The sequence below is a fragment of the Talpa occidentalis genome, unplaced genomic scaffold, assembly GCF_014898055.3.
Source record: "Talpa occidentalis isolate TD23 unplaced genomic scaffold, MPIMG_talOcc4v2.1 talOcc4.5, whole genome shotgun sequence".
Classification (NCBI taxonomy): Eukaryota; Metazoa; Chordata; class Mammalia; order Eulipotyphla; family Talpidae; genus Talpa; species Talpa occidentalis.
In genome coordinates this window covers 110,412,781-110,437,584 of record NW_023604861.1, presented here as the reverse complement: position 1 = coordinate 110,437,584, position 24,804 = coordinate 110,412,781, and the positions used below count along the sequence as shown (strand labels likewise).

Here is a 24,804-nt window from a genome sequence, read left to right as displayed (position 1 = left end):
TGCTAACCCACATATTGCATAGCAGACTTCTCCTGTCTTCACTGCTCCCCTTAGCAGTATATTTCAGTAGATCTGCCTGTTCTGTTCCCTACTCTGTCTCTGGTGAATCCTGTAATCCCCCGCAGCTCTGGCCTACATCACAGTTCTTCTACACAAAATAAATACAGACATTTAAAAAAAAAAAAAGTATATAAAAAAGAGTAAAAGTTAAGCAACTTGACTTTTATTATAATACAAAACAAAGAGAAAAAATAATTCCCATCCATAAATACATATAAATACCTTATTGTTGGGTCACTATTTGAGGTAATCCATACACCTGCAAAGTTGTTTGCATAGATTTTATTCTCAATGAACTGCCCTCTTCCTTTCTCATGGACATATATTCCTCCAGTTTGCCCATGATGAATTTCACATCGAACCACTGTGGGATTAGCATAAGCTTTTACTTCAAAACCTGCTATCCTGTTTCTGTGTATGTTGCAACTTTCAAAGTAACCCTGAAAAATACAGAAAATTAAACCTGTAGATAACACTACTGTCCAAAAATAAATGACATTAAAAGACGTTCTATTGCATACCTCAAAATCAAGCATCAGAAATATTTCAAAAGTAAGAATGAGACAGACATCTTAAATTTCAAATGATAAACATGGAAAGAAACAGATTTAAATGTTTTAATTAAAGAACATACATTCTCTAGTTAATATCAGTACATTCCAAGTTGGGTAAGACTTATTCAATAAATACAAATTAATACCATTACTTAGTAAGTATATACATACCTTCAACAAAAAAGATTTATAAGTACTAAGAAAATAAACCCTTGCCTTAAAGAAGATCCAAAAAATCAACTTCTAAAAAAGTTGACCTAAGGACATAATCAGAAACTACAAAGAGATACACACAAAATAATGTTCAATCTTAGTCCAAGAATAGGTAATAAAAATGTTTTTGAAGACTTATGCTAATTCTACCATGTTACATGAAGAGTATATACTTCAAGATTATATGCTAAGTACTCAATTTCATTTAATGAAAAACAACCTGAACGATGAAACAAAAAATACAAGGCTGTGATTATGAGTAGTGGGTATTATGAATGGTTTTTGTGTCCTTTATTAGGTCTCTGAATTTCTTAAAATTTTCTATAATGAACATATTTTACTTTTTTTATAAAGGTTATGTAACACTTCCTAAGTTCTAAGATTTAATCAAGACTGAACAGCAAAAGGAAAAAAAAGATATTTATAAGATGTAACTTCTAAAAGCCATTTCAGTTCCTATCTCCCTTCAAAAACTGAATGTGCTCTCTCTTCTTTTCTTTAAATTTCCTTTAGCACTAAATTTTTACTTTCATATATTGCCTTGTTGTTTTCTTTGTCATATTCATTTTCTCTGATTACAAATCCTGAAGAGAAAGGAATACACTAACTTCTGGAGCATCTATGTAGTATTTTACATACAGTAAACACCAAAGTAGGATCTGATGAATGTTTTGCCAAACTTAATACAGGATAAATTCTGAGTACTTTCCTACTCTAGACACTTATTTTTTTTTTTTATAGATTTATTTATTTATTCATTCATTTATTCATTTATACATGCACTGGGTACAGTCAGAAGCGCGGGAGGGTGAGAGAATTCACCAGAGCCAGAGCGGGGAGCAGAGCAGGCAGAAGGACCGAAGTACACTGCTGAGGGGAGCAGCGGGCAGCAGGAGAGGTCTGTGCGCCATGTGGGACCCTCCTCCGGTGGCTGGGGAGCAGCCGGGGATCGAACCGGCGCTGCAGAGGCTGCGGGCGGCTTTGCAACCCAGCGCTCAACCGCTGCGCCACCCGGGAGGCCTAGACACTTATTTTTTTAAGAAACTGGATAGCTAAGATTTCATCTTCACACAAGAAAGTACACAAACTATAACTACCCTTTTTCTGTTTTGTTTTGTTTTTTTAAATTGGTGGATTAGATAAAGCATACATAGCATCTTTAAATAGAAAAAAAGCTTTTCTTAGCATAAGCACAACATTCTATGACATACATCTCAGAAACATTCGAGGACTCATCACCAGAAGCAAAGAAAATGAGGAAAAAATAAACAGCTAGGACTACAACAAACTAACAAGATTCTACAAAGCAAAAGAGACAATAACCAAAATGAAGAGACAACACACATTTTGAGAGAGAATATTTGCACTCTATACAAATGATATGGGACTGATACCAAAGATCTTCAAAGAGCTTAAACAGCTCAACAAAAAAAGCAAACCATCCAGTCAAAAACTGGGTAGGAAACATATATGGACAACTAATCTTTGACAAAGGAGCAAAGAATATGCAATGGGACAAGGACAGTTTGTTCAATAAATGGTGCTGGGCAAACTGGACTGCTAAATGCCAAAAAATGAACCTAGACCACTACACCTCACACCATGCACAAAAAACAACTCAAAATGGATTAAAGAATTAGACATAAGACCTGAAACCATAAAAATATAGAAGAAAATATAGGCAAAACATTACATGACATACACCTCAGTAACATCTTTACAGACACATCACCTAAAGCAGAGATAGTGAAGGAAAAGATGAACAGCTCGGACTATGTCAAATTAAAGAGATTCTGTACAGCAAAAGAGACATTAACCGAAACAAAGAGATACCTTACTGATGGGAGAAAATTTTTGCACTCCATACCAACTGATAAGGGACTGATGACAAAGATCTACAAAGAGTTGACAAGACTCAACAAAAACAAAGTAAACAATCCAGTCAAAAAATGGGCAGGAGTTAAAAAGACACTTCTCCAAAGGAAGAAATGCAAATGGCCAACAGGCATATGAAAAAATGTTCAACATCTCTTGTGATCAGGAAAATGCAAATCAAAACCACAGTGAGATACCATCTTACACCAATGAGAACGGCATATATTAAAAAAGCAGCAAACAACAAATGTTGGCAAGGATGTGGAGAAAAAGGAACTCTCCTACACTGCTGGTGGGAGTCAAACTGGTCCAACCAGTATGGAAAGCTGCGTGAATGGAGCTTCCATATGATCCAGCAATTCACTCCTAGGAATCTACTCAAAGGACACAAAAACATTAATTCAAACGAACACCTGCACTCTATGTTTATTGCAGCCCTATTTACAATAGCTAAGATATGGAAACAACCTAAACGTCCAAAAACAGATGAATGGATTAAGATGTGGTACATATACACAATGAATATATACCACACCAGCAATCAAAAATGATAAACTCATGCCATCTGCAACATGGATGGAGTAGAGAGAATTATGCTCAGTGAAATAAATTAGAAAAAGAAAAATAACAATGGTTATATAGGAGGAATATAGGGAGGAATACAGGAGAAGGAACATAGGAGCAATACAGGGAAACTGACTAAAGGGTCAAAAAAAAAAAAAAAAAAGACAAAACTTGCAGGCAAACTATAGATCTGAAGCATACAGCAGAGGATGAGGAGGAGGGAGAGGGGTCAAAACAGTACGGAAGAGCACAAGGGACTATGGTGACATTCACAGGTGATGTGGTGGTGGGAGATTTATGGGGACTACACCCGAGGGGAGAAATCAAATATTGTACAAAAATGAACAACAGTGTAAGAAAATTTAAAAAAAAAAAAAAAAAAAAGCTGTCTGCTAACTATTCCACAAACACTGTCTGTAACTAAGTGGGTAAGCCTATTTAATGCTAGGGTACAGTTAAACAGACCCATTTCATTCTTATTTTGAGCTCTATTTTCCAACTTACATCTTTAAGAGTAATAAATGTTTGTGCCCCTCCACCCTGAATGCTATGTCATAGTGTTATTTCTTAATCTCTTTAGAATGTGGCAGTGAAAGGTGTGCTATTTATTGGGCTTCCAAAAAGATTTCAATAACAGATCACTGTTATATCTGGGATACACTAGTTAAATAAGGTATTGCAAGTATTCTTTGCTATATTTTGACTAAATGTTACTCAAATGTCCTCCCTCCCTCCCACCCTCCCCCCCTCCTTTTTAAAAAAGATTGATTTATTTATGCATACAGGAGTTGGGGTGTAGGCCAGAAGTATGGGAGGGTGAGAGGACTTACCAGAGACAGAGCAGGGAGCAGAATAGGCAGATCTACTGAAATATACTAAAGGGGAGCAGCGGGCGAAACAGAAGAGGTCTGCCTTGCCATGTGGGTCAGCTCCCCGGCTGGGGATCAAACTCCTGCTGCAGTAGCTGTGGACTGCCTCATAGTGCTGAAACTCAACCCCTTGTACCACCAGGGAGGCCCCGAATGTTCTTTCTCAACTCTCTTTACATTTTTTTTAAAAGATTTATTTATGCATACAAGAACTGGGGTACTGGGGTACAGGCCAGAGATGCGGGGGGTGATTCACCAGAGACAGAGTGGGGGAACAGAACAGGCAGACTGACTGAAGTACAGTGTTGAGAGGAGCAGTGGGCGAGTCTGGAGAGGTCTGCCTAGCCATGTGGGTAGCTCCCTGGTCGGCCGGGAATTGAACTCGTCCTGCAGAGGCTGCAGGATTGCTTCACAGTGAGGTGTTTAACCCCTTGCGCCACCAGGGAGGCCCTTTCTTTACATTTTGATTTCGCAGTTGAGAGTTGACTAGATCAACAGGTCTACTAAAGTATACAGCAGGGCCTCCCTAGTGGTACAAAGGGTTAAGACATAGCGCAATGTAGCTATCCGCAGTCACAGCAGCACGAGTTTGATCCCAAGCCAAGGAGGTGACCCACATGGTGCAGCAGACCTCTCCTGTCTCACCCTCTGCTCCCCTCAGCAGTGTATTTCAGTAGATCTGCCTGTTCTGCTCCCACTCTGTCTTTGGTGACTCCTCTCACTCCCTGCCCCCAGATCTCTGGCCTGTACCCCAGCTCTTGTATGCATAAATAATCTTTAAATAAAAGTTTTAAAGTAAACAGCAGTCTTCTATCTTCATTTTCCATTATCCAGAAGCTGCTACTTTTAATTATTTTAGCTGATTCTTTTGATCTACTTCTATTTTAAGACTTACACTGCTATTATATCAAGATTTTAGTTTTAGGTATTATGTATTGACTTTCTTTCATGGAAGATGAGAATTTTTGTCTCTATCATCCATTATACACATTCAGACACTGCATCACTCCTATGTAATTATATCACAATTCTGGCTAGATTAGTTTGCTATTCAGAGTTGAATCATAAAGTGTAACTACCCACACTTTGCTGTACAACTTTTTATGTTCCCTGAAGTTAGTAATTACCTCGTTGCGATGTCTAGTGGTAACTCTATCATAAACTTCCCACCCATTTTTCAAATTACCTCTTGATATATTTATACTCATGTTAGGTTTACCAATTTATCTTTCTGAATATAAGTAGATTTTATAACCTGCTTCTAATTTGAACTAGTTACCTAGACTATCAGAACATGGTCATCTGCCATACAGTAAATTAAGGTTAAAAATGACCTTTTGTTTCATCAAAGATGGAGTTTTTAACCTGGTGATAAATTTCAAGAAAAGAAAGCAGAAAAAAAAAATATATATATATAAAAAGATTTATTTATTTACTTATACAAGCACTGGGTACAGTCAGAAGCGCGGGAGGGCGAGAGAATTCACCAGAGCCAGAGTGGGGAGCAGAGCAGGCAGAAGAACCGAAGTACACTGCTGAGGGGAGCAGCGGGCGGCAGGATAGTTCTGCGTGTCATGTGGGACCCTCTGGTGGCCGGGGAACAGCTGGGGATCAAACCGGCGCTGTAGAGGCTGCGGGCAACTTCGCAACCCAGCGCTCAACCACTGCGCCACCGGGGAAAGCATTTGTTAATGGAAAGCATTTGTTTTGTTAAAAGATGCTTTTAGACCAAAATGGTCTTATAAAAGAGAACTGTAAGTAGAATTCAGATGAATTCCACTTTGCCTTTTTACTAAGTTCCATCTTAATAAAAACTCCAAAGTGGGGGCCTCCCTGGTGGCGCAAGAGGGTAAGTCTCAGTGCTATCTAAAACAATGGCCAGCCACTGCACCATGAGTTCGATCCCCAGACAGGGAGCTAACCGACATGGCACAGCAGACCTCTCCTGTCTCGCCTGCTGCTTCCCCCAGTAGTGTATCTTGGTCAGTCCACCCGTTCTGCTCCCCACCCTGTCCCTGGTGAATCCTCTCACCTTCCCGCACTTCTGCCCTAAACCCCAGCTCTTGTATGCATAAATAAATGTTAAAAAAAAAAAAACAACTCAAAGCCATTAACTTTTTTAAGATTTATTTATTTATTTATACAAGCACTGGGTACAGTCAGAAGCGCAGGAGGGTGAGAGAATTCACCAGAGCCAGAGCGGGGAGCAGAACAGGCAGAACGATGAAATACACTGCTGAGGGGAGCAGCAGGCGGCAGGAAGGGTCTGCGCACCATGTGGGACCCTCGCCGGCAGCCGGGGATCGTACCGGCGCTGCAGAGACTGCGGGCAGCTTCGCAGCCCAGCACTCAACCGCTGCGCCACCAGGGGAGGCCTGGCATTAACATTTTATTGGGCAACTCCATGTTATAAAATGGTCTATTTCCTTACCAAGATGTCAGATTGTGAAGAGCTATTTCTACATTTAAAAAAAGTTTGCTAGCTGCTCAACACAAGCACTTCTAAATCTCTGCAAAACATACATTACTGCAAATCCTTGAAAATTATCATTTATCAAGTTAAAAACACTGATATAATAAAAATAAAAGGTGAGACTAAACACTTTTTCATTCTCATTTTTTGAAATGGAACAGTCCTTTAATATAACAAATTACAAGGTATTTGTGAGAGTCTCTCTTAAAACTCTGCAAAAGAAACAAAAAATATTAGGGAAAAAAAAAAGATGTCTCCATGAAATAAATTTCCACAACCCCAAACTATAATCTATGGATATATGATTAAATATTTATAGTGAGATGATGCTGCCTGGGATTTGCTTTAAAATAAATCAGAGAGGGCCTCCCCAGTGGTGCTGCGGTTGAGCGCTGGGCTGCGAAGCTGCCCGCAGCCTCTGCAGCACTGGTTTGATCCCCGGCCGCCGGGCGAGGGTCCCACATGGCGCGCAGACCTCTCCTGCCGCCGCTGCTCCCCTCAGCAGTGTACTTTGTCAGTCTGCCTGTTCTGCTCTCTGCTCTGGTGAATTCTCTCACCCTCCTGCGCTTCTGACTGTACCCAGTGCTTGCATAAATAAATAAATAATTCTTAAAAAAAAATAAATAAAATAAAATAAATCAGAGAGTAAGGAGGAAAAGAGAAACCAAAACTGGCCATGTAATGATATCTGCTGAAGAAGGAGGATGGGAACATGAATATTCATTATAGCAGTCTCTCTACTGTTACATATAAGAAAAAATATTCCATAAAACAAAAATACATCAAAAAATTAGATACAGTCTATAAAAAAGATGAAGTCCTGCCAATTGCAACAATATAGATGAACCTAGAGGATGTTTTGCTAAGTAAAAGAAATCAGATGGAGGAAGAGAAATACATGATTTTATTCATACATGACAAAGAAACAAATGGATGAACAAAACAAAACAAATACAAAATAATCCAATATAAGAACAAAATATATAGTGGTTATCAAAAGGAAAGGGGGGAAGGGGTAAGTAAACTGTGGAAAAGGGGCCAACTGTATGGTTACTGATGAAAACCGGTGGTAAGCAAATGTGCTATACACATGCTGACTTATAAGACTGTACATCTGAAAATACAATGTCATAAGCCAACGTAACTTCAGTTAGGTAAAAAATGGAAATTAAAAACTACTCTGGAAACAAAAAAAGAGAAGCAGCTATGGAGCCACAGCAAGGGATACAGATTTGGGGAAATCACACAAAACTTAAAGAAAAGTAATACAGTAATATAAATAAATAGAGACGATAGCCAAGTTTCTAAAGACAGGGACATATGGAACCGAATAGAGTAAAACAAAACATTAACAACAAAAACCAACATATGGATATTTAAGTAGAAAAGCAAATCACCATATCAGAAAAAATGCCAGAATGATCTCAATCTTCTAAGTCATACTCAATGCTTGAAATATAAAAATGACTATCGAATTGAGGGAAAGAAAATACATAATAAAAATAAAAATACATTTTATGAAAGTAAATTATATAATAAAAATCGTATACCCGGTCAAGTTAAAAGGTGATATGCAGGCATTCTCAAGTGGCATGAATTCAAGCTACTATACTCTTAAACTTTTTAAAAAAATTAACAAAATATGGCTAGATGACAAAACACAGTCATAGCAAGCAAGAATCTATCAAAATAAAAAAAAGTTGAGTAGAAAAACGGTAATTAAAAAACTAAAGTCATCACAATACAGATAAATCAAATCATCATGCCTTAAAATTACACAATGGTGTATGTCAATTATTTTTCAATAAACTGGAAAAAAAAAGATGAAAGGTAAATAAAAATAAATATAGACCAATTATTGTGGGAATGCAAATGTTACATACCTTCACAAAAAGGAAAGTAAGAACATAAATGATGGGGTAGAGACAGGCTGAAATACAAAATATGTTTATTTGCTCATTTTTCTTTTCTTTTTTTTTTAAAGATTTATTTATGCATATAAGAGCTGGGGTACAGGCCAGAGATGCGGGGGTGGGGGTGGTGAGAGGATTCACCAGAGACAGAGTGGGGAGCAGAACAGGCAGACTGACTGAAACACACTGGTAAGGGGAGCAGCAGGCAAGACAGGAGAGGTCTGCTGCACCATGTGGGTTGCTTTCTGGCCAGATGAGGATCGAACTCCTGATTCAGAGACTATGGATTGCTTCACAGTGCGGTGTTTAACCCTTTTTGCTACCAGGGAGGCCCTATTTACTCATTTTTCATAGGGGCAATTCATTTTTTATTCTGAAGTTTGAACATGCAGTTAACAATAACAACTCCAGAGTCATACACTTAAAAACCCAGGTGTTATTCTGGGCACATTGTGTCTTTACAAAAACATTATTAATTCCTTTAAAATAAAAAAAGAAAATCTTTAATGACTTATTTTTACAAATATGGGAATTTAAATTCTGAGTCTGTCACAGACAAGGAAAAGGAAAGATGAATACATTAAAAGATGTACTGAACTAGTACTGAAACTAGTTTAAATGTTTATTCTGATGTCACTGAAGCTGTATAGAAACCAAAGTCACATTTAAAAAAGGCTATCCAGGGGCCTCCCCAGTGGCGCAGCGGTTGAGCGCTGGGTTGCGAAGCTGCCCGCGGCCTCTGGTTCGATCCCCAGCTGCTCCCCGGCCACCTGAGGAGGGTCCCACATGGCGCGCAGACCTCTCCTGCCGCCCGCTGCTCCCCTCAGCAGTGTACTTCGGTCCTTCTGCCTGCTCTGCTCCCCGCTCTGGCTCTGGTGAGTTCTCTCACCCTCCCGTGCTTCTGACTGTACCCAGTGCATGTATAAACAAAACAAAACAAAAAAAAAAAACCAAAAACCAAAAACAAACGGACGAATAAATAAATAAAAACATGCCTCTATTAAAAAAAAAAAATAAAAAAGGCTATCCACAGTGATGTCATCCTATCAATGAGCTACAAAAATGACACGAAAGAATACCTGGAATTGGGGCCTCCCTGATGACGCAAGGGTTTAAGCACCACACTATGAAGCAATCCTCAGCCTTTGAAGCATGAGTTTGATACCCCAGCTGGCCAGCGAGCACCCACATGGTGCCACAGACCTCTCCTGTCATGTCCTCTGCTCCCCTTAGCAGTGTATTTTGTCAGTCTGCCTGTTCTGTTCCCCACTCTATCTCTGGTGAATCCTCTTACCCCCCACACCTCTGGCCTGTACCCCAGCTCTTGTATGCATAAATAAATACATCTTTAAAAAAAAAAAGAATACCTGGAATTGAAGAAAATCCCACCAAAGAATTTTGAAATTTTGTGTCATAATACTAAAACAGGTAAGTCCAAGATATGCTCTATTTCTATCTTTCCCTTACAAATTTATAATAACTGACAAATCTTTGCATTAATCTTAATGAGAATATTTATCTGTAGCGTTGCCTATGGTTGCTTAAAAAAAAGTACTTTTGAGGGGGCCTCCCTGGTGGTGCAAGGGGTTGCATCTCAGCATTATGAAGCAATCCACAGCCACTGCAGCATGAGTTCAATCCCCGACCAGGGAGCTACCCACATGGGGCAGCAAACCTCTCCTGTCTTGCCCGCTACTCCCCTCAGCAGTCTATTTCAGTACATTCACCTGTTCTGCTCCCCACTCTGTTTCTGGTGAATCCTCTCACTTCCCCCACCTCTGGCCTGCATGCCAGCTCTTGTATACATAAATACATAAATCTTAAAAAAAAAAATAATCAGGGATATGAGATAAGGAGTAAATTATGATGACTGAGCTTTAGTAGATGGCCATTACCATATGTCTTTTAGAAATGAGGAAATTAATGCAGGTTAAAATTATTTTGGTACTTAATTATGAAAGAGACCAGCAGTATGCATAAATATATCCGTGGGCAAAGTCTAAAGGCAACATAGGCAAACAAATACTAGCACAGCAAAATTCTATTACAGGTAAGAATTCTACTTACAAACTATAGTCACACAGGCCTCTAAAGGGAGTACAGATTCTCAAGATGCTTATGTTTTGACATACTTCATAACTTTTCCCTGCCCCGCCCTCTCCAATTTCCACCTTCTTCCATACCCCACTCCTTGGGAAAAAAAGAACTATAACTTTGCAATGAAATTCCAATTTATTTATCCTGTGTTTAGAGAAGAGCAAGTCAAACGATAGCTTGAATTGTGAGTGAAGATGATGAACTGGAGTTTGGTCTGAAAATATATAGATTTAATCAGAACTTGATAAAAGGTTAATCCTTCAGTTCAATTTTAATAGTTCTGCATTAGCATTTTAGGTACAAGGAAAATGAAAACTTTCCTTTGTTAACTCATCCATCACCTCCTCTTCTTCCGAGTCAATAAAAAATATTGTGAATGCTGTACTAGAACTTGAAAAGTATCTCATTGTAAACCAGACACTAGAAGAAAAGATTATTTGCATAGTTGCTCAAGAACATTTTTCCACATTTTAAAAGGACAGGTTTATCAGGAAAAGAGAACTCTTGTACAGATACAAGTGGGCAGAAAGAGCAGCTGCTGCTGCTGCTTTGCAAAGGGAAAATGCTTCTGAAAAGAAACACCTGCATAGTCACAGGTGGGCAGAGAACACCAAGAACATCATTTTCAAGTAAGAACGTAAGTGTGTTCACAAAGTCATGTCTAGAAACTTTTGTAAAGTTACTGAAGTTTAAAAAATTAGTATCATTTATAAGGAAACTACCTGCTAAAGTAACCATTTTAGAACCAATACTTTATTATCACAATTATTCTCATTAAAGTTCCGCCTGTTAAGCTTTTAACAATAAAATGAAAGTCTACTAGTAATGAAACCATTATTTCTCAAAGTGTACAGTCTATAAACAACTTTTGTGAAACTAACTTTTTTATAAATAGTATTTATTAAAAATTTGTATGCCATGCCCCATTCCTGGAAACTGGTTTATTTTATCTGGGTGATTTTTAAGCACCTTTACATTTGAGAGCTACTGAATTTAGGCCTTACTCCTCTCCTTCAAAGATGACATGAATTCTAAGGACTCCATCTTCTCTACATGTATATATTTGTTGGATACATGAATTTATAGAATACTGCTTATTGATTTTAAAATTTAATGCTAAAAATCTATTGACCTATACTCTTTAATTCTGGTAGTCTGGTGATCAATCATGCTGAAACCTATTTGAAATTTAATTGACACAAAGTCCTTTTTTCTATTAAGAATAATCTTACCATGCCATGATCAAATGTGAACACACCAACATCACGACCATGATGAATATGATTCCGTCTAATAATTGGATTTCCATGATTTTTAACCCAAATCCCCGCCAGAGCATTATTGGAAATTTCATTATCTTCGTATATTCCCTACAACAACAAATAATCGGAAATAAACATTCGTAGAGCTTTAAAAAAATGAAAAAAGAAAAAAAAACTATGAAATTTATAAATACCTGCGCATGATCTGTTATATAGAGTCCAACATTTTCACAGTCGCTGATGTTACAGTGCTTGATAGTGGGACATGCTCCCTGACCACTAACACATACTGCAGAGCCAACTGTAAGACAAATAATTTATTTAAAAATTTTTTTGGTAAAAACATTTACTCACTATATATTAAAGCATAAAGGAAATACTAACCTGTACATGTACTTCGGATGATACAGTGATCTATAATAGGGCTACAATTTACTGTAATCTCTAAGCAGTGGTGTGCGTTGTGGTGTTGAGCAGATTTGTCATCAGGGTTAAACTGAAAGGTTGAAATTTTGTTGAAATTTTTGTTGAAATTTTTGTTGAAATTTTAAATAAACAACCATTCCCTTAATTGAACACACACATTTTAGTTTTTCATTTGGCCTGAAATTACTGTATTAATTTTTTAAATATTTTTTAATTGAGGTAATACTGGCTTATAATAATACTTTATGATTTTCTAGGTATAGGTTCACAACTCTTCTGATTTATCAATGTTACCACCCCACATCCCACCTCCAAAAGCACTACAGTTTTCCCCATAGTCCATTGGATCCCCTCCTGTGCCCACTGTGGTCTCAATTCTACAGTCAAATTCCTTGAGTTTGGTTTGGTTTGGTTTTGTCAGTCCCTTTGTTCTGCTTCTCCATATACCATATGAGTGATCACCATTTACATTTTAAATCTTAAAATTTCTTACCCTTATTGTCATATATCCAACATAAGCATCTTCAGAACCTTCCATAAAAACGAAGGTTGAATCTCTAGTGTTTTCAATTATAACTTTGTCTGCTACTTTTCCAGGTGCTGTGGAGAAGATATTTTAAAGCATATTAACTTTATCAAATAGAAAAAATGGAAAAAATCACTATTTTAGCCAGTAAAAATATTCTGCCCCAAACTAGTAATACAACAGAATCCTTTTCTTTGTTTTTAGTATTGGGTAGACAAGATTATTAAAAAATATGCTTCAACTGGCCTCCTACAGTCATATTTATTGCACATATTATTTGAGTATCATTATATTCAAATCCATTATAATATTTCTAATAAAACTCAACTACAAATAGTATCTAATATCAAATGCAAAAGGCACATTAAAAGACAAAATCATGACCAGCAACACCAAAAAAAGGCTTAAGAAAAAGAAAGAAAAGGGAGGATGAACATGGGGAGAGAAACCTCTTTATTTGGAAATTTCATACGCCCTCCCCACTTCTTTCTTTGTGGTGGAAAAAGGGAAAGGAAGTAGAAGGGGCAGTAAGTGCTAATTTTGTTAACAAGTAATAATTACTAGCTATTTTTAAATGGTCTATATGCTGAATCCTAATAAAAGATAGCACACATCTTCAAAAGAATGATCCATGTTCATATATTACATTAATCTTAGAAATTTGACCACAAAGAACTTTAAAACAGTACAAAGACTATTCTAAAAGTAAATGTTTCAATAAAAATCCAGGAATAAAAAATTAGCATCTTTATTTTCAAAACAGGATAAAATTATTTTTCTTTCATTAGTCAGTAACTAAGGCAACTGTACAAAGTACTCATATCAAGGAATACATACATCTTTTTTTAAAAAGAGGAACTAGATACATTTATAACTTCTGAACTCTCAGGTTTATTATTTATTTTTTAGAATTTATTTTACTTATTTAGGCATACAAGAACTGGGGTCTAGGCCAAAGATATAGGGGTGTGTGTGTGTGTGTGTGTGTGTGTGTGTGTGTGTGAGAGAGAGAGACTTCACCAGAGACAGAGTAGGGAGAAGAACAGGTGAATCTACTGAAATGCATTGCTGCAGGGAGCAGTGGGCAAGACAGGAGAGGTCTGCTGAGCCACGTGGGTTAGTTAGCTCCCTGGCAGGGATTGAACTCTGGTTGTAGTGGCTGGCAATAGCTTGATAATGCTGTGAATTTAACCCCTGTGCCACCAGCGAGGCATCAGGTTTATTTTCATCATATTTGATTTGTATTCTTCTTTTCATTAATATATTATTAAGGTTCACTAGCATTTTAAGTCACCAGCATTTTTAAAATCGATCATATGCAAAAAATAAAATGTTAAAATTCTAATGACAATGCTTTTCAAAATACCTGCACCAATCATAGTGATTGGAGATTCAATATAAATCCATTCATCAGTATATATTCCAGAATGAACAAAGATAAGTCCATCAAAATGAGCTTCTTGTACCCCACCAAGGGCATCTTCAATTGTATCATAATACTAGAAAAAAAATTAAAGATTTCAGTACACAACTAAAAGATTGCCACTTTAAGTCTGTAAAAGTATATAATCAAACATACCAACATATTTTCTCTTCCTTTATATCTTGCAGGGTTACTGTAGAAGTGTTCAGCAAATCCTGGCTTTACATGTGCACCTTTATACTAAAATGTAAAAAAACACAACCAAATATTGACTACAATATAAACATTACATTCAAAATTTAGTGCTGTGTGAATAATTTTTACTAAATAGCAAAAAGCAATGGCCAGTTACTCCAATTAATTTTGTTACACAGTGCAACATAAAAGTCTTTTAACTTTTTGACTCAGTAATATACAGTGAGAAAGGACAAAGTTTAGCAATCTCAGCACTCCTTATATTTTGAAACAGGTAATTCTTTGTTATGGGGGCTGTTCTGTGCATTGTAGAATATTTAGCAACATTCTGGGTCCCCACCCACCAGACACCAGTAGAATCCTCTTCCCTCCAATTATGACAACCAAGAATGTTTCCAGACATTGCAAACTGTCCCCCATGGAGTGAAATCAACCCCAGTTGAGAACTATTTGTAAAGAACCATATGTAAATTAAGCTAAATGTGACACTTAAAAAAAAATGTTCTGAACACCTGCACTACTAACTTAAATGAAAAAAAGTTATACTTTCACACAAAGTATAACAGCTCTCAGGCTACTGCTGCTTACTAATTCTTCTTAATTTAAATTATTAGTAAGTAAATCAGTAGTGAAAAGAATTACTGAATATTTTATGGCTGATAATTGTTCACTGGTTTACTTTTACAACCTATTCTTTTTTTTGAAGATTTATTTTATTTATTTACACATACAAGAACTGAGGTCTAGGTCAAGGCACAGGGGGTAAGAGGATTCACCAGAGACAGTGGGGAGCACAACAGGGGGATCTACTGATATACACTGCTGAGGGGAGCAGTGGACAAAACAGGAGAGGTCTACCGTGCCATGTGGGTTAGCTCCCCGGCTGGGAGTGAACTCATGCTGCAGTGGCTGGCGGTAGCTTCAAAATGCTGAGACTTTAACTTCTGTGCCACCAGGGTGGCCCAATTTTACAACCTATTCTTAAGTTTAAATTAATTTTTTTTTTTTTTTTTTTAAAGATTTATTTATTTATACACACAGGTACAGGCCAGAGGTGGGGTACAGGCCAGAGATGCGGGGGGTGAGAGGCTTCACCAGAGACAGAGTGGGGAACACAACAGGCATACGGAATGAAATACACTGCTGAGGGGAGCAGTGGGTGAGACAGGAGAGGTCTGCTGAGCCATGTGGGTTGCTCCCTGGCTGGCCGGGGACTGAACTCATGCTGCAGAGACTGCGGATTGCCCTACAGTGTGGTGCCTAACCCCCTGCACCTACAGAGAGGCCCTAAATTAATTTTCCAAAGGACCTTTATTACAAAATATGGAATTAAACCAATACTTTCTATTTATACTTCATACCAATTGCTGGAAGCTCTCTTTCCAAGGATTTGGATGTTCATATTCTTCTGGATTAATCTGATAGAATTTGCCAGGTTCAGGATGCATCATAGGACGAGTATATTCAAATACTTCCATGTATAATCGTTTCCTGAAGGAGGAAAGGAATTAAAGATTTCTTCATGATGTCATTTAAATAGCTATAAAAATTATTTAAGGTCCGAAAATTTTTATTGAAAACAAAAAAAATTAGAATTTTAAATGTAAAATTTTTTTTTGGCTAAAGCAATCTAACAGTATATGAAAAGCCACTTTTTTTTTTTTTTAAAGATTTATTTATTTATACAAGCACTGGGTACAGTCAGAAGCGTGGGAGAATTCACCAGAGCCAGAGCAGGGAACAGAACAGGCAGACTGACGAAGTTCACTGCTGAGAGGAGCAGCAGGCGCGGCAGGAGAGATCTGTGCGCCATGTGGGACCTTCACCGGTGGCCGGGGATCGAACCGATGCTGCAGAGGCTGCGGACAGCTTCGCAGCCCAGTGCTCAACCACTGCACCACCGGGGAGGCCTGAAAAGCCACTCTTAATATAAAAGCCTTATACAATTATATAGAAGGATGATTTTCAGTAAAATACTTTGCCTCTTATTTTATTCTTGATTTTCTTTTGTTTTTCTAAAACAAATATAATTTTCTTTAAGGAGTATCTTATCTTTAGCAGCACACAATTAATACACATAGCGTTTATAAAATACAGAAAAGCACAGACATAATCTATAATGTCAATATAGTCATTAACAGTTGATTATATTTCCCTTCCAATCTTTTTATCAATAGTTTCATTTACAATAGCTGTGAATATTCTGTAAGTTTTGTATTCTGCTCTTTTCATTTATAACATAGCATTTCCCCATGTTATTAAAAATTCTGAGAAAAATATAAGGTTCAAGAATACAATGTCAAATAATTTTCTAAAAGTTATATAGCAAAATTTATATACTCACTAAACTATCAAAATTTAAGTAGCTATTTTAAATTAGACTAATTTTGCTTCTAAAAAAAAATGAAAAGGATTTCCCATAATTATTTAGTTATTATCTGAAAAACAGCAGAGAAAGTATCTTATTTACTGTTTTGTTTATTTTTTTAAAAGATTTATTTATCAATGCATACAAGAGCTGGGGTGTGAGCCAGAGGTGCTGGGGGGTGAGAAGATTCACCAGAGACAGAGTGGGGAGCAGAACAGGTGAATGTACTGAAATAGACTGCTGAGGGTAGCAGCGGGCGAAACAGGAGAAGTCTGCTGTCCCATGTGGGTAGCTCCCTGGCAGGGGATTGAACTCATGCTGCAGTGCCTGGAGATAGCTCGATAGTGCTGTCTTTAACTCCTGCACCACCACGGAGGCCCTATTGTTTTATAAATACTGCCTGATCTGACAACCTGTATTTGTATGATGAGCAGACAACTTGAGATTTATAAGCATTCTAATTTTGTTCCAACTATTTAACTCAACTACCAACTCATACTTCAACAACTTCCCTACCATCTTTAGCATTTTTGAGCAGCATATAATAAATCTCAAAATAATAAGGAATAAATTTTCACTTACCACAAAATTGGATCATTAGCAAGCTCACTGAAGCGTTTACATACACAAGCTGCTCTACAAAGATCCTGTTCCAGCAAGTAAGAGAAGATTTTTAGAACTACTTCATCTGGCAGTTTCTCCTGAAGGTATTGCTCAGCAGGTGCTGCTATAAAGAGATTAACAAATAGAATGTAAACAATCTATTATGTTAGTAATGATTTTCTTAATATTTAAAGAGCATAATGTACACTTAACTAATGAATAGGTTTTTTTGGGGGATGACAATCATTTTATAAGCATTTTACTTTCACAGATAGCATTTACCTGCTTTTATTTTGACTTAGTGAGTACTGTTTCTTCTGTACTACTTCAGAAACTGATTAAAAAGTATTTCATGTAACAATTATATTCAAAGATGTCTGAGTTTCATGTTTATCATGTATTTTTTTCCTTTCTCATCTTTACTCTGTAATAATTACTTTCTTAATCATGAGTGGAACACTAAGCTATTAATTTTAATTTTTTAGTATCAAACATGATTTAAAAAATTATCTGACCCTATCCCTTTATTTTCCCACTGGAAATAACCTGATAGATCTTGTGATTTTCCAGATACTCTTGCACGTTTTGCACGATGACCAAAATTTTCTGTAGTTGAAGTTGAGGCACCCTTCAAAAGCAAAATTAAAACTAATTAAGCAAATATTTTTACCATACTTAATTGTTATTTATAAAAAATGACATTAACTTTTTTTGTTTTGGAACAACTTTTTCATTACAAAAAAAGAAAAATAATCACATTTAACTCACCTCCATACTGTTCTTTGTAGGACACGCTGTTCTTTTCGGCAAAAGAGTTTTTCTACGAAGTTGGTATGGACTATTTTGTGCACCAGGACCTGATTCTTCTGCAACCATATCTGCAGGTACATCATCATCTATTATAGACAAAAACAATATGAAAAATGAAACTCATTTAAAAAAATGCTCTGTGGATACAATTTAAGCTTTTAAAAAATTTCATAAATTCTGGGGGGTTGGGTAGGATAAGATACAACTTTTATATAATCAAGAAAGAAATATCAGTTAAATTCTAAAATGGACCATATATTTAAAAAAACTACTAGAAGAAAACTTCTTATACTAAAGTAGAGAAGTTCTTTCAAAGTATGACAAAAAATTTAGAAGGCATTTGTTGAAAATAAGGCAGTAAGATGATATTTACTTGATGAGAGAAGTGGGAAGTACTACTAGTACTAGATGGTTAGAGCTCAAACAGGGTGAGGTCAGCACCTGGCAGGGAGTCAAAGTGAAAAAGCAGGGTGTCAAAGTGAAAAAGCAGAGTGAGGAAGTGTGTCCATGGAGAGGAACAGCCTGGTAGAGATCACCAGATACTAAGCAAGATGAAAAGGGTTTCCATGTATAAGATGGTCTGATATAGGGTATTGGAGCTCAAGAGACATAATAAGGAAGTTTGAATTCAGCAAAGGTTACCTGCAAGAATCAGAGTTAGATAAAAAAGAAAAAAAAAGCATTACAAAAGAAGAGGGGATGATGAAACTGGAAGACCAGTGTATACAACAGAGGGACTGATGACACAAATGAATAGGATAATGAATCCCAGGTTTCTATCAGAAGAGAGTTAAGACATAAAAAGTGAGAAAATTAGAACAAGCCTTATGGTGTTAGATTGGAACTGAAGGCATCAGTGTGATTTCATGATTATGCATGCATGCATGTATGTATGCATGCATGACAATGTTTGGGGATGAGTGCAGATGTACATACATATATTCCCTAGCTGTGTCCACTGACAGAACCCTCCAGAGTGGCACTCTTATTTTTTTCTTTTTTTATATTTGAAAGAGTAGGTTCATTAGGGAAAGGGACAGAAGAGTAAAAGACACTTGCATAGACACAAGCGGGCAGGAAGAGCTGCCCCAAAAGGGACAGGTTTGCTGAGAGAGGCCTGCATGATTGCAGGCAGGCAGCCTTGAGGAGAGCTGCCTCCGCTGAGGGGGGTCAGTGAAGAGAAGCCCCGGCATGGGACAGGTCATGGCAGGCAGGAAGGCTGCTGCCCTGTGGAGGGAGAGAGTTGGTGAAAAGAAGCACCTGCATAGTCACAGGTGGGCAGAAAGACTGCTGCCAGCAGTGGCACTCTAATAGCAATTAACATAACTGGCATTTATATCTTCCTTTTCTTATTTTTAAAGATTTATTTTTATTTATGCATATAAGAACTGGAGTTCAGGCCACAGGTGCAGGGAGTGAGAGGGTTGACCAGAGACAGAGTGGGGAGCAGAACAGGCGGATCTAATGAAATACACTGCCTAGGGGTACAACGGGCAAGACAGGCGAGGTCATCTTGCTCCATGGCCGGGGATGGAACCCACACTGCAGTGGCCGGGGACAGCTTGATAGCACTGAGACTTAACCCCTACGCCACCATGGAGGCCCAAATTTGGATCTTCTGAATAACATTTTCTATAAAAGAAATTAACAGTTCTTTGTAGAAATGACTCATTCTAGCTTGGAAACACAAGAGGAACCTGGAACATTTGTGGCAAAACAAGTTCTCAAATAATGATTGAGAACATATAAAGGGGCACAGAAATCAGTGCGAACATGTCAAATGTGGCAGAAATCACAAGAAGTTGCGTTGGTGTACCGAGCTTTATAATGATAGTAAAGAGTTTATAACTTGCTGAAAGTCAGCACTTACAAATTCATGCTACTATAAATGAATGTCTAAACCAATAATGGATAAACCAAATTGGTCAGAATGGAATGTTTACAGTACCCTCTTCCTCCCACAAAAATATGGAAGTAGAAAGGGAAAAAGTAACTCTATAATAGAGATGCCAATTATACACTGCCTTAATCAAGTGATGAAAAGTAAACATCATCATTAATAGGACAAACAGAAACTATGTGTCACCTGGTATCATGCAATATCACAGTATCGTTTTTATATTTCTCACAAAGTTGCCTAAATCTTTAGATAACCTAAATCTAATTATGAGGAAACATCAGACAAACCCAATTTGTTCTAATGTGTGCTGAATAATCTTCAAAGTCGCCAGTCATGTAAATCAAGGCAAGTCTGAGGAATTATTTCTGATTGAAGGACAGTGGGACAGGAACAGTGAAGAGATATGGAAACTAAATACAATGTATGGTTCTGAACTGGGTCCTTTTGCTAGAAGGATGCTAATAGGACAGTCAGAGAATCTTAAATGGGGTCTAAAAATTAGAAGATAGTAAAGTGTCAATGCTAACTTTATGATTTCAATAGCTGTAGTACGGTTATTCAGGAGAATATCCTTATTTGTAGAAAACACACACTAAAGTGTTAGGAGGACAAGGACAGGCTGACAATTTACCCTTGGAGGTAAAAGAAGACATTAAAAAAATGAATACTTTTAACTCTACCCTAACTGAGTAATAAATAAGTTTTAAATTTTGTTTGGAAAACGAACAACACAGTCAAAAAAAGCAACACAATTAGGAAAAAGTATTTGCAACACATCTCACAAAAGAATAATTCTACTATGTTTTATCTGAAGGCCTACAGTTTATGGAAAAGATCAATAATTTGCTCAGCACAAAAACAGATAATGTGGGATTAAAGAAATACAAATGAAATGCTAATAAAAACTTTATTTTTTATGTAGCAGATTATTAAAAGTCAAAAAGTTTGATTATGTATCAGTATTACCAAAGGGTAAACATGAGCACAAAACAGTTCTTAATTGCTCTACGAAAAGCAATTTGGCAATGACTATTATTACATTGTGACCATGTAGTGATATACTATTATATAGTGATTGTCACTTCTGGGAATTGATTCTGCAATTATATTTACTTATGTGGGCAAAGTATTATGTACTATGATATTTCATTGCAGTACTATTTACCACCCTGCAGGGTAGCAATCAAAATGTTTATTAATAAAGGTTTATTAAATAAACTATGTATAGTAATACAGTATACTATTATGTGGTCATTAAAGGATATAAAGTAGTTCTTTATATGGAATATGGAACTATCTCCAATATATACTAAGTATAAAATCCAAAATATACACAATGAGGTATTCAATGTGTGTGTTATAGGGCTACACATACATATGCTTATATACGCATATCTTAAAGTATAAGCTTCACGATGGCAGAGAGACAACTTGAAGAGGCTCCCAATGACTAAATATGGCATAATTTGAATATCAGTAAGAATAACTGGAATGATCTGAAAGAAGTATATTTAAATTCATGACTATAAATGATTTGTAAAAGTGGGAAAAAAAAAAAGGTCTCCATGGTGGCTCAAGGGGTTAATACGCAACCTATGAAGCTATCTGCAGTCACTACAGCCAATGCAACATGAGTTTGATCCCTGTCTGGCTCCCCTCAGCAGTGTATTTCAGTCATTCCTCCTTTTTGTTCCCCACTGTCTTGGGGAATCCTCTCACCCCCCCCCCCCCCCCGCAGCTCTGGCCTGTAACCCAGGTTTTTGAATGCATAAATAAATCTTAAAAAAAAAAGAAAAAAGGTACTTTGAAAGATCCTAATGAAAGTCAACTCATTTTGAAAACTGGTAAATGGGAATAATAAAAGTTTTTCTTGTCTTTCAAGTGAACTACCAGGTAATCAAATATAAGCTGAGGGAGAACCCCTCTTCTCTATAAAATATTCCAGCAGCAATAAAAGAAGAAACAATAGAATTAGAAGTAACAAACAGTGGCAGTCTTTAGTGAGTTAATGGCTTTAACCATCAAGGGTCAATAGTTTTAGTATCACAAAAAGAAAAACCACACATTATCTCCTGATGAAAGAACACACCACCTCTTACCAAATTTTGTCAAATAACCTGGATATGATTAAACTCTGAAAGGTCAAACTGGGGGGGAACAAGCAAAACTAAAGCCCACTGCTTAATAATGTATACTTTGGTATCAACATTATATAGAAAAATATTATCATACAAATCCTTTTTCTGAGAAGGGAGTTAAAACTAAGGGCACATAAAAGACTTCCTCACCTGTTAATGTTACAATACCAATCTTAATAATAATACAGTAAGCTGTATGTTTAATATGAGCTTCTCTAATGACTATATTTCATAATAATGTGAGTGGTTTTAAAAGGTGGGTGGTTATAAAGGTGCAGCATTTAAATCACGTTTTTCCAATTGCAGATCTTGGGCAAATTAATATTTTAAGCCTAAGTTTTCTCATCCAGTAAAGAAAATTATATCTTATAATTCATCGGACTGCTGAAAGGATTTAAATAGAGCAACAAATGCAAAACAGCAATTTGCTTGGCTTGTATTAATGTTCAATATGTTTTAGTTATTATTTCATTAATTATTATCCTACTAACATCACTTTCAAATGAAACAGACTTGGAAAACCAAGTAAGTTTTTAATGTACTGTACTATAATCAGAAAATCTGCCAAGTGTAATATTCCTGGGTATCTGTGGCAGCATCCCCTTTGTAGTTTAATGGTTAATTTCTAAAAGCAATTCAGGTATGCTTGAGCAGAATTTAAATATGTCTAAAAGATAATGTTTATTAATTGCCTTGTTCAAATATTCTATGCCTTTATTTTTGTTTGAGATTGGATGTGTTAGTGGTCTGGTTTATTTGTATTGGGAGGAAAGGCACTAAAATCTCCCACTATACCTATATTAAGTCCAATTTCTTTAGTCTGTAAATTTTTGTTTTATATATTTTGAGATAATGCTCTTTGCTGACTTATTTATTCAGCCCCCCAACCCCACTTTGTTCCTATCTCCCTTCCCCCTCTCTTATAGCCTTAATTCTGCCGTTATCATTTCTAGACTGTTTTGGCTTAATTCTCTCAGTTGCTCTTTTCTCTATATTCCATGTAAGTAAAATCATGGAATCATGGCTTATTTCATTTAGCATAATCCCCTCTAATTCTATCCATGTTGTTACTAATGGCATGAGTTCATCTTTATAGTATTCTATTGTGCATATGTACCACGATCTTCTTAGTATACTCACCTGTCATTGGGTACTTAGGTTACTTTTGTAACGTGGCTATTGTAAATAGTGTTGCAATGAACACAGGAGTGCGTACTGCATTTCTGGGGCAAATGCCAAGGCATGGAATTACTGGATCATATGCTATCAATAGATCTATTTTTAATATTTTGAGAAATTTCCATACTGTTTTCCATAGGGACTGGACCTGTTTCTGCATTCCCACCAACAGGGTTCCTTTTTCTCTACACTCCTGCCAACATCTGTTGTTTTTGGTTTTTTTGATATGGGTCATTCTCACTGGAGTGAGGGGGTATCTCATTGTGGTTTTGACTTGCATTTGCCTGATAAATGATTTTGAGCATATTTCATGAGCCTGTAGGCCATTTGTATGTCTTCTTTGGAGAAGTTTATTTAATTCCTCTGCCCATTTTTTGGGGATTGGATTCTCTGTTCACCTTTTTTATTGAATTGTATGAGTTCTTTGTAGATCTTGGTTATTAGCCCCTTGTTGCTCTCTGTTCCCCACTCTCCTCCTTTTGCAATCCCATTATTCTTATGTTGGCTTTCTTAATGTGTCAGTTCCTGCATGGCGTCTTCATCTCCTTTCCCTTCCCTTCCCTCTTCCCTTCCCCCAGCCCTGGTCTCCCCCCCCCCTTTTTTTCTTTTTGTTGCTTCTTTCATGCACATTACTATCTTCAAGGTCACTGACTTGATCTACTTCCATAGCTTTCTGTAGAGTTCTTAATCTCAGTTATTGTGCTGTTCACCTACCTTTTTTTTATTTATTTATTTTTTTAAGATTTTATTTATTTATTTATACAATCACTGGGTACAGTCAGAAGCGTGGGAGGATGAGAGAATTCACCAGAGCCAGAGCGGGGAGCAGAGCAGGCAGAAGAGGTCTGCACGCAATGCGGGACCCTCCTCCGGTGGCTGGGGAGTAGCTGGGGATCGAACCGACGCTGCAGAGGCTGCGGGCAGCCTCGCAACCCAGCGCTCAATTGCTGCCACCAGGGAGGCCCTTTCTTTTTTTATTTTTGTGTAGGAGATCTGGTATATGCAAGTTAGAGGTGCAGGGGTTGAGAGGATTCACCAGAGAAAGTGGGGAGCAGAACAGGTAGATTTACTGTAATACACTGCTAAGGGGAGCCAGCGGGCGAAACAGAAGTCTGCTGTGCCATATGTGGGTTAGATTCCTGGACGGAAATTGAAATCAGGCCGTAGAGGCAATAGCGCTAAGACTCAGTCCCTAGGCCACCTGGGAGGCCCCACCTCCTGTATTTCTGGTATTTTCTTATTTAACACATCAAATTCTATCTTCTGTTCATTGACTTTACTTCTGAGCTCACTGATCAGCTTTTCTGTATCCATTTGCATTTCTCTTATTTGCCTTTCTGAGTTTTCTTGTCTTTA

At 37.1% G+C, this 24,804-nt stretch overlaps 1 protein-coding gene across 2 annotated transcripts in view; it reads right to left on the bottom strand.

Annotated features, from left to right (window-relative positions):
• FBXO11 (F-box protein 11) overlaps positions 1-24,804 on the bottom strand; it is a 91,508-nt gene that overhangs the window by 12,054 nt on the left and 54,650 nt on the right. Inside the window, exons 2-12 of one of the 2 annotated variants that reach the window (XM_037528091.1) lie at positions 18,190-18,317; positions 17,968-18,049; positions 17,401-17,545; positions 15,812-15,941; positions 14,412-14,495; positions 14,199-14,331; positions 12,800-12,906; positions 12,265-12,376; positions 12,075-12,181; positions 11,851-11,988; positions 283-500 (exon numbers count right to left, since the gene is read on the bottom strand). In XM_037528091.1, the coding sequence (XP_037383988.1) occupies positions 283-500; positions 11,851-11,988; positions 12,075-12,181; positions 12,265-12,376; positions 12,800-12,906; positions 14,199-14,331; positions 14,412-14,495; positions 15,812-15,941; positions 17,401-17,545; positions 17,968-18,049; positions 18,190-18,317 (1,384 nt within the window). The remainder of the gene's footprint in view (positions 1-282; positions 501-11,850; positions 11,989-12,074; positions 12,182-12,264; positions 12,377-12,799; positions 12,907-14,198; positions 14,332-14,411; positions 14,496-15,811; positions 15,942-17,400; positions 17,546-17,967; positions 18,050-18,189; positions 18,318-24,804) is intronic. The other variant, XM_037528092.2, reaches the window with a different exon arrangement.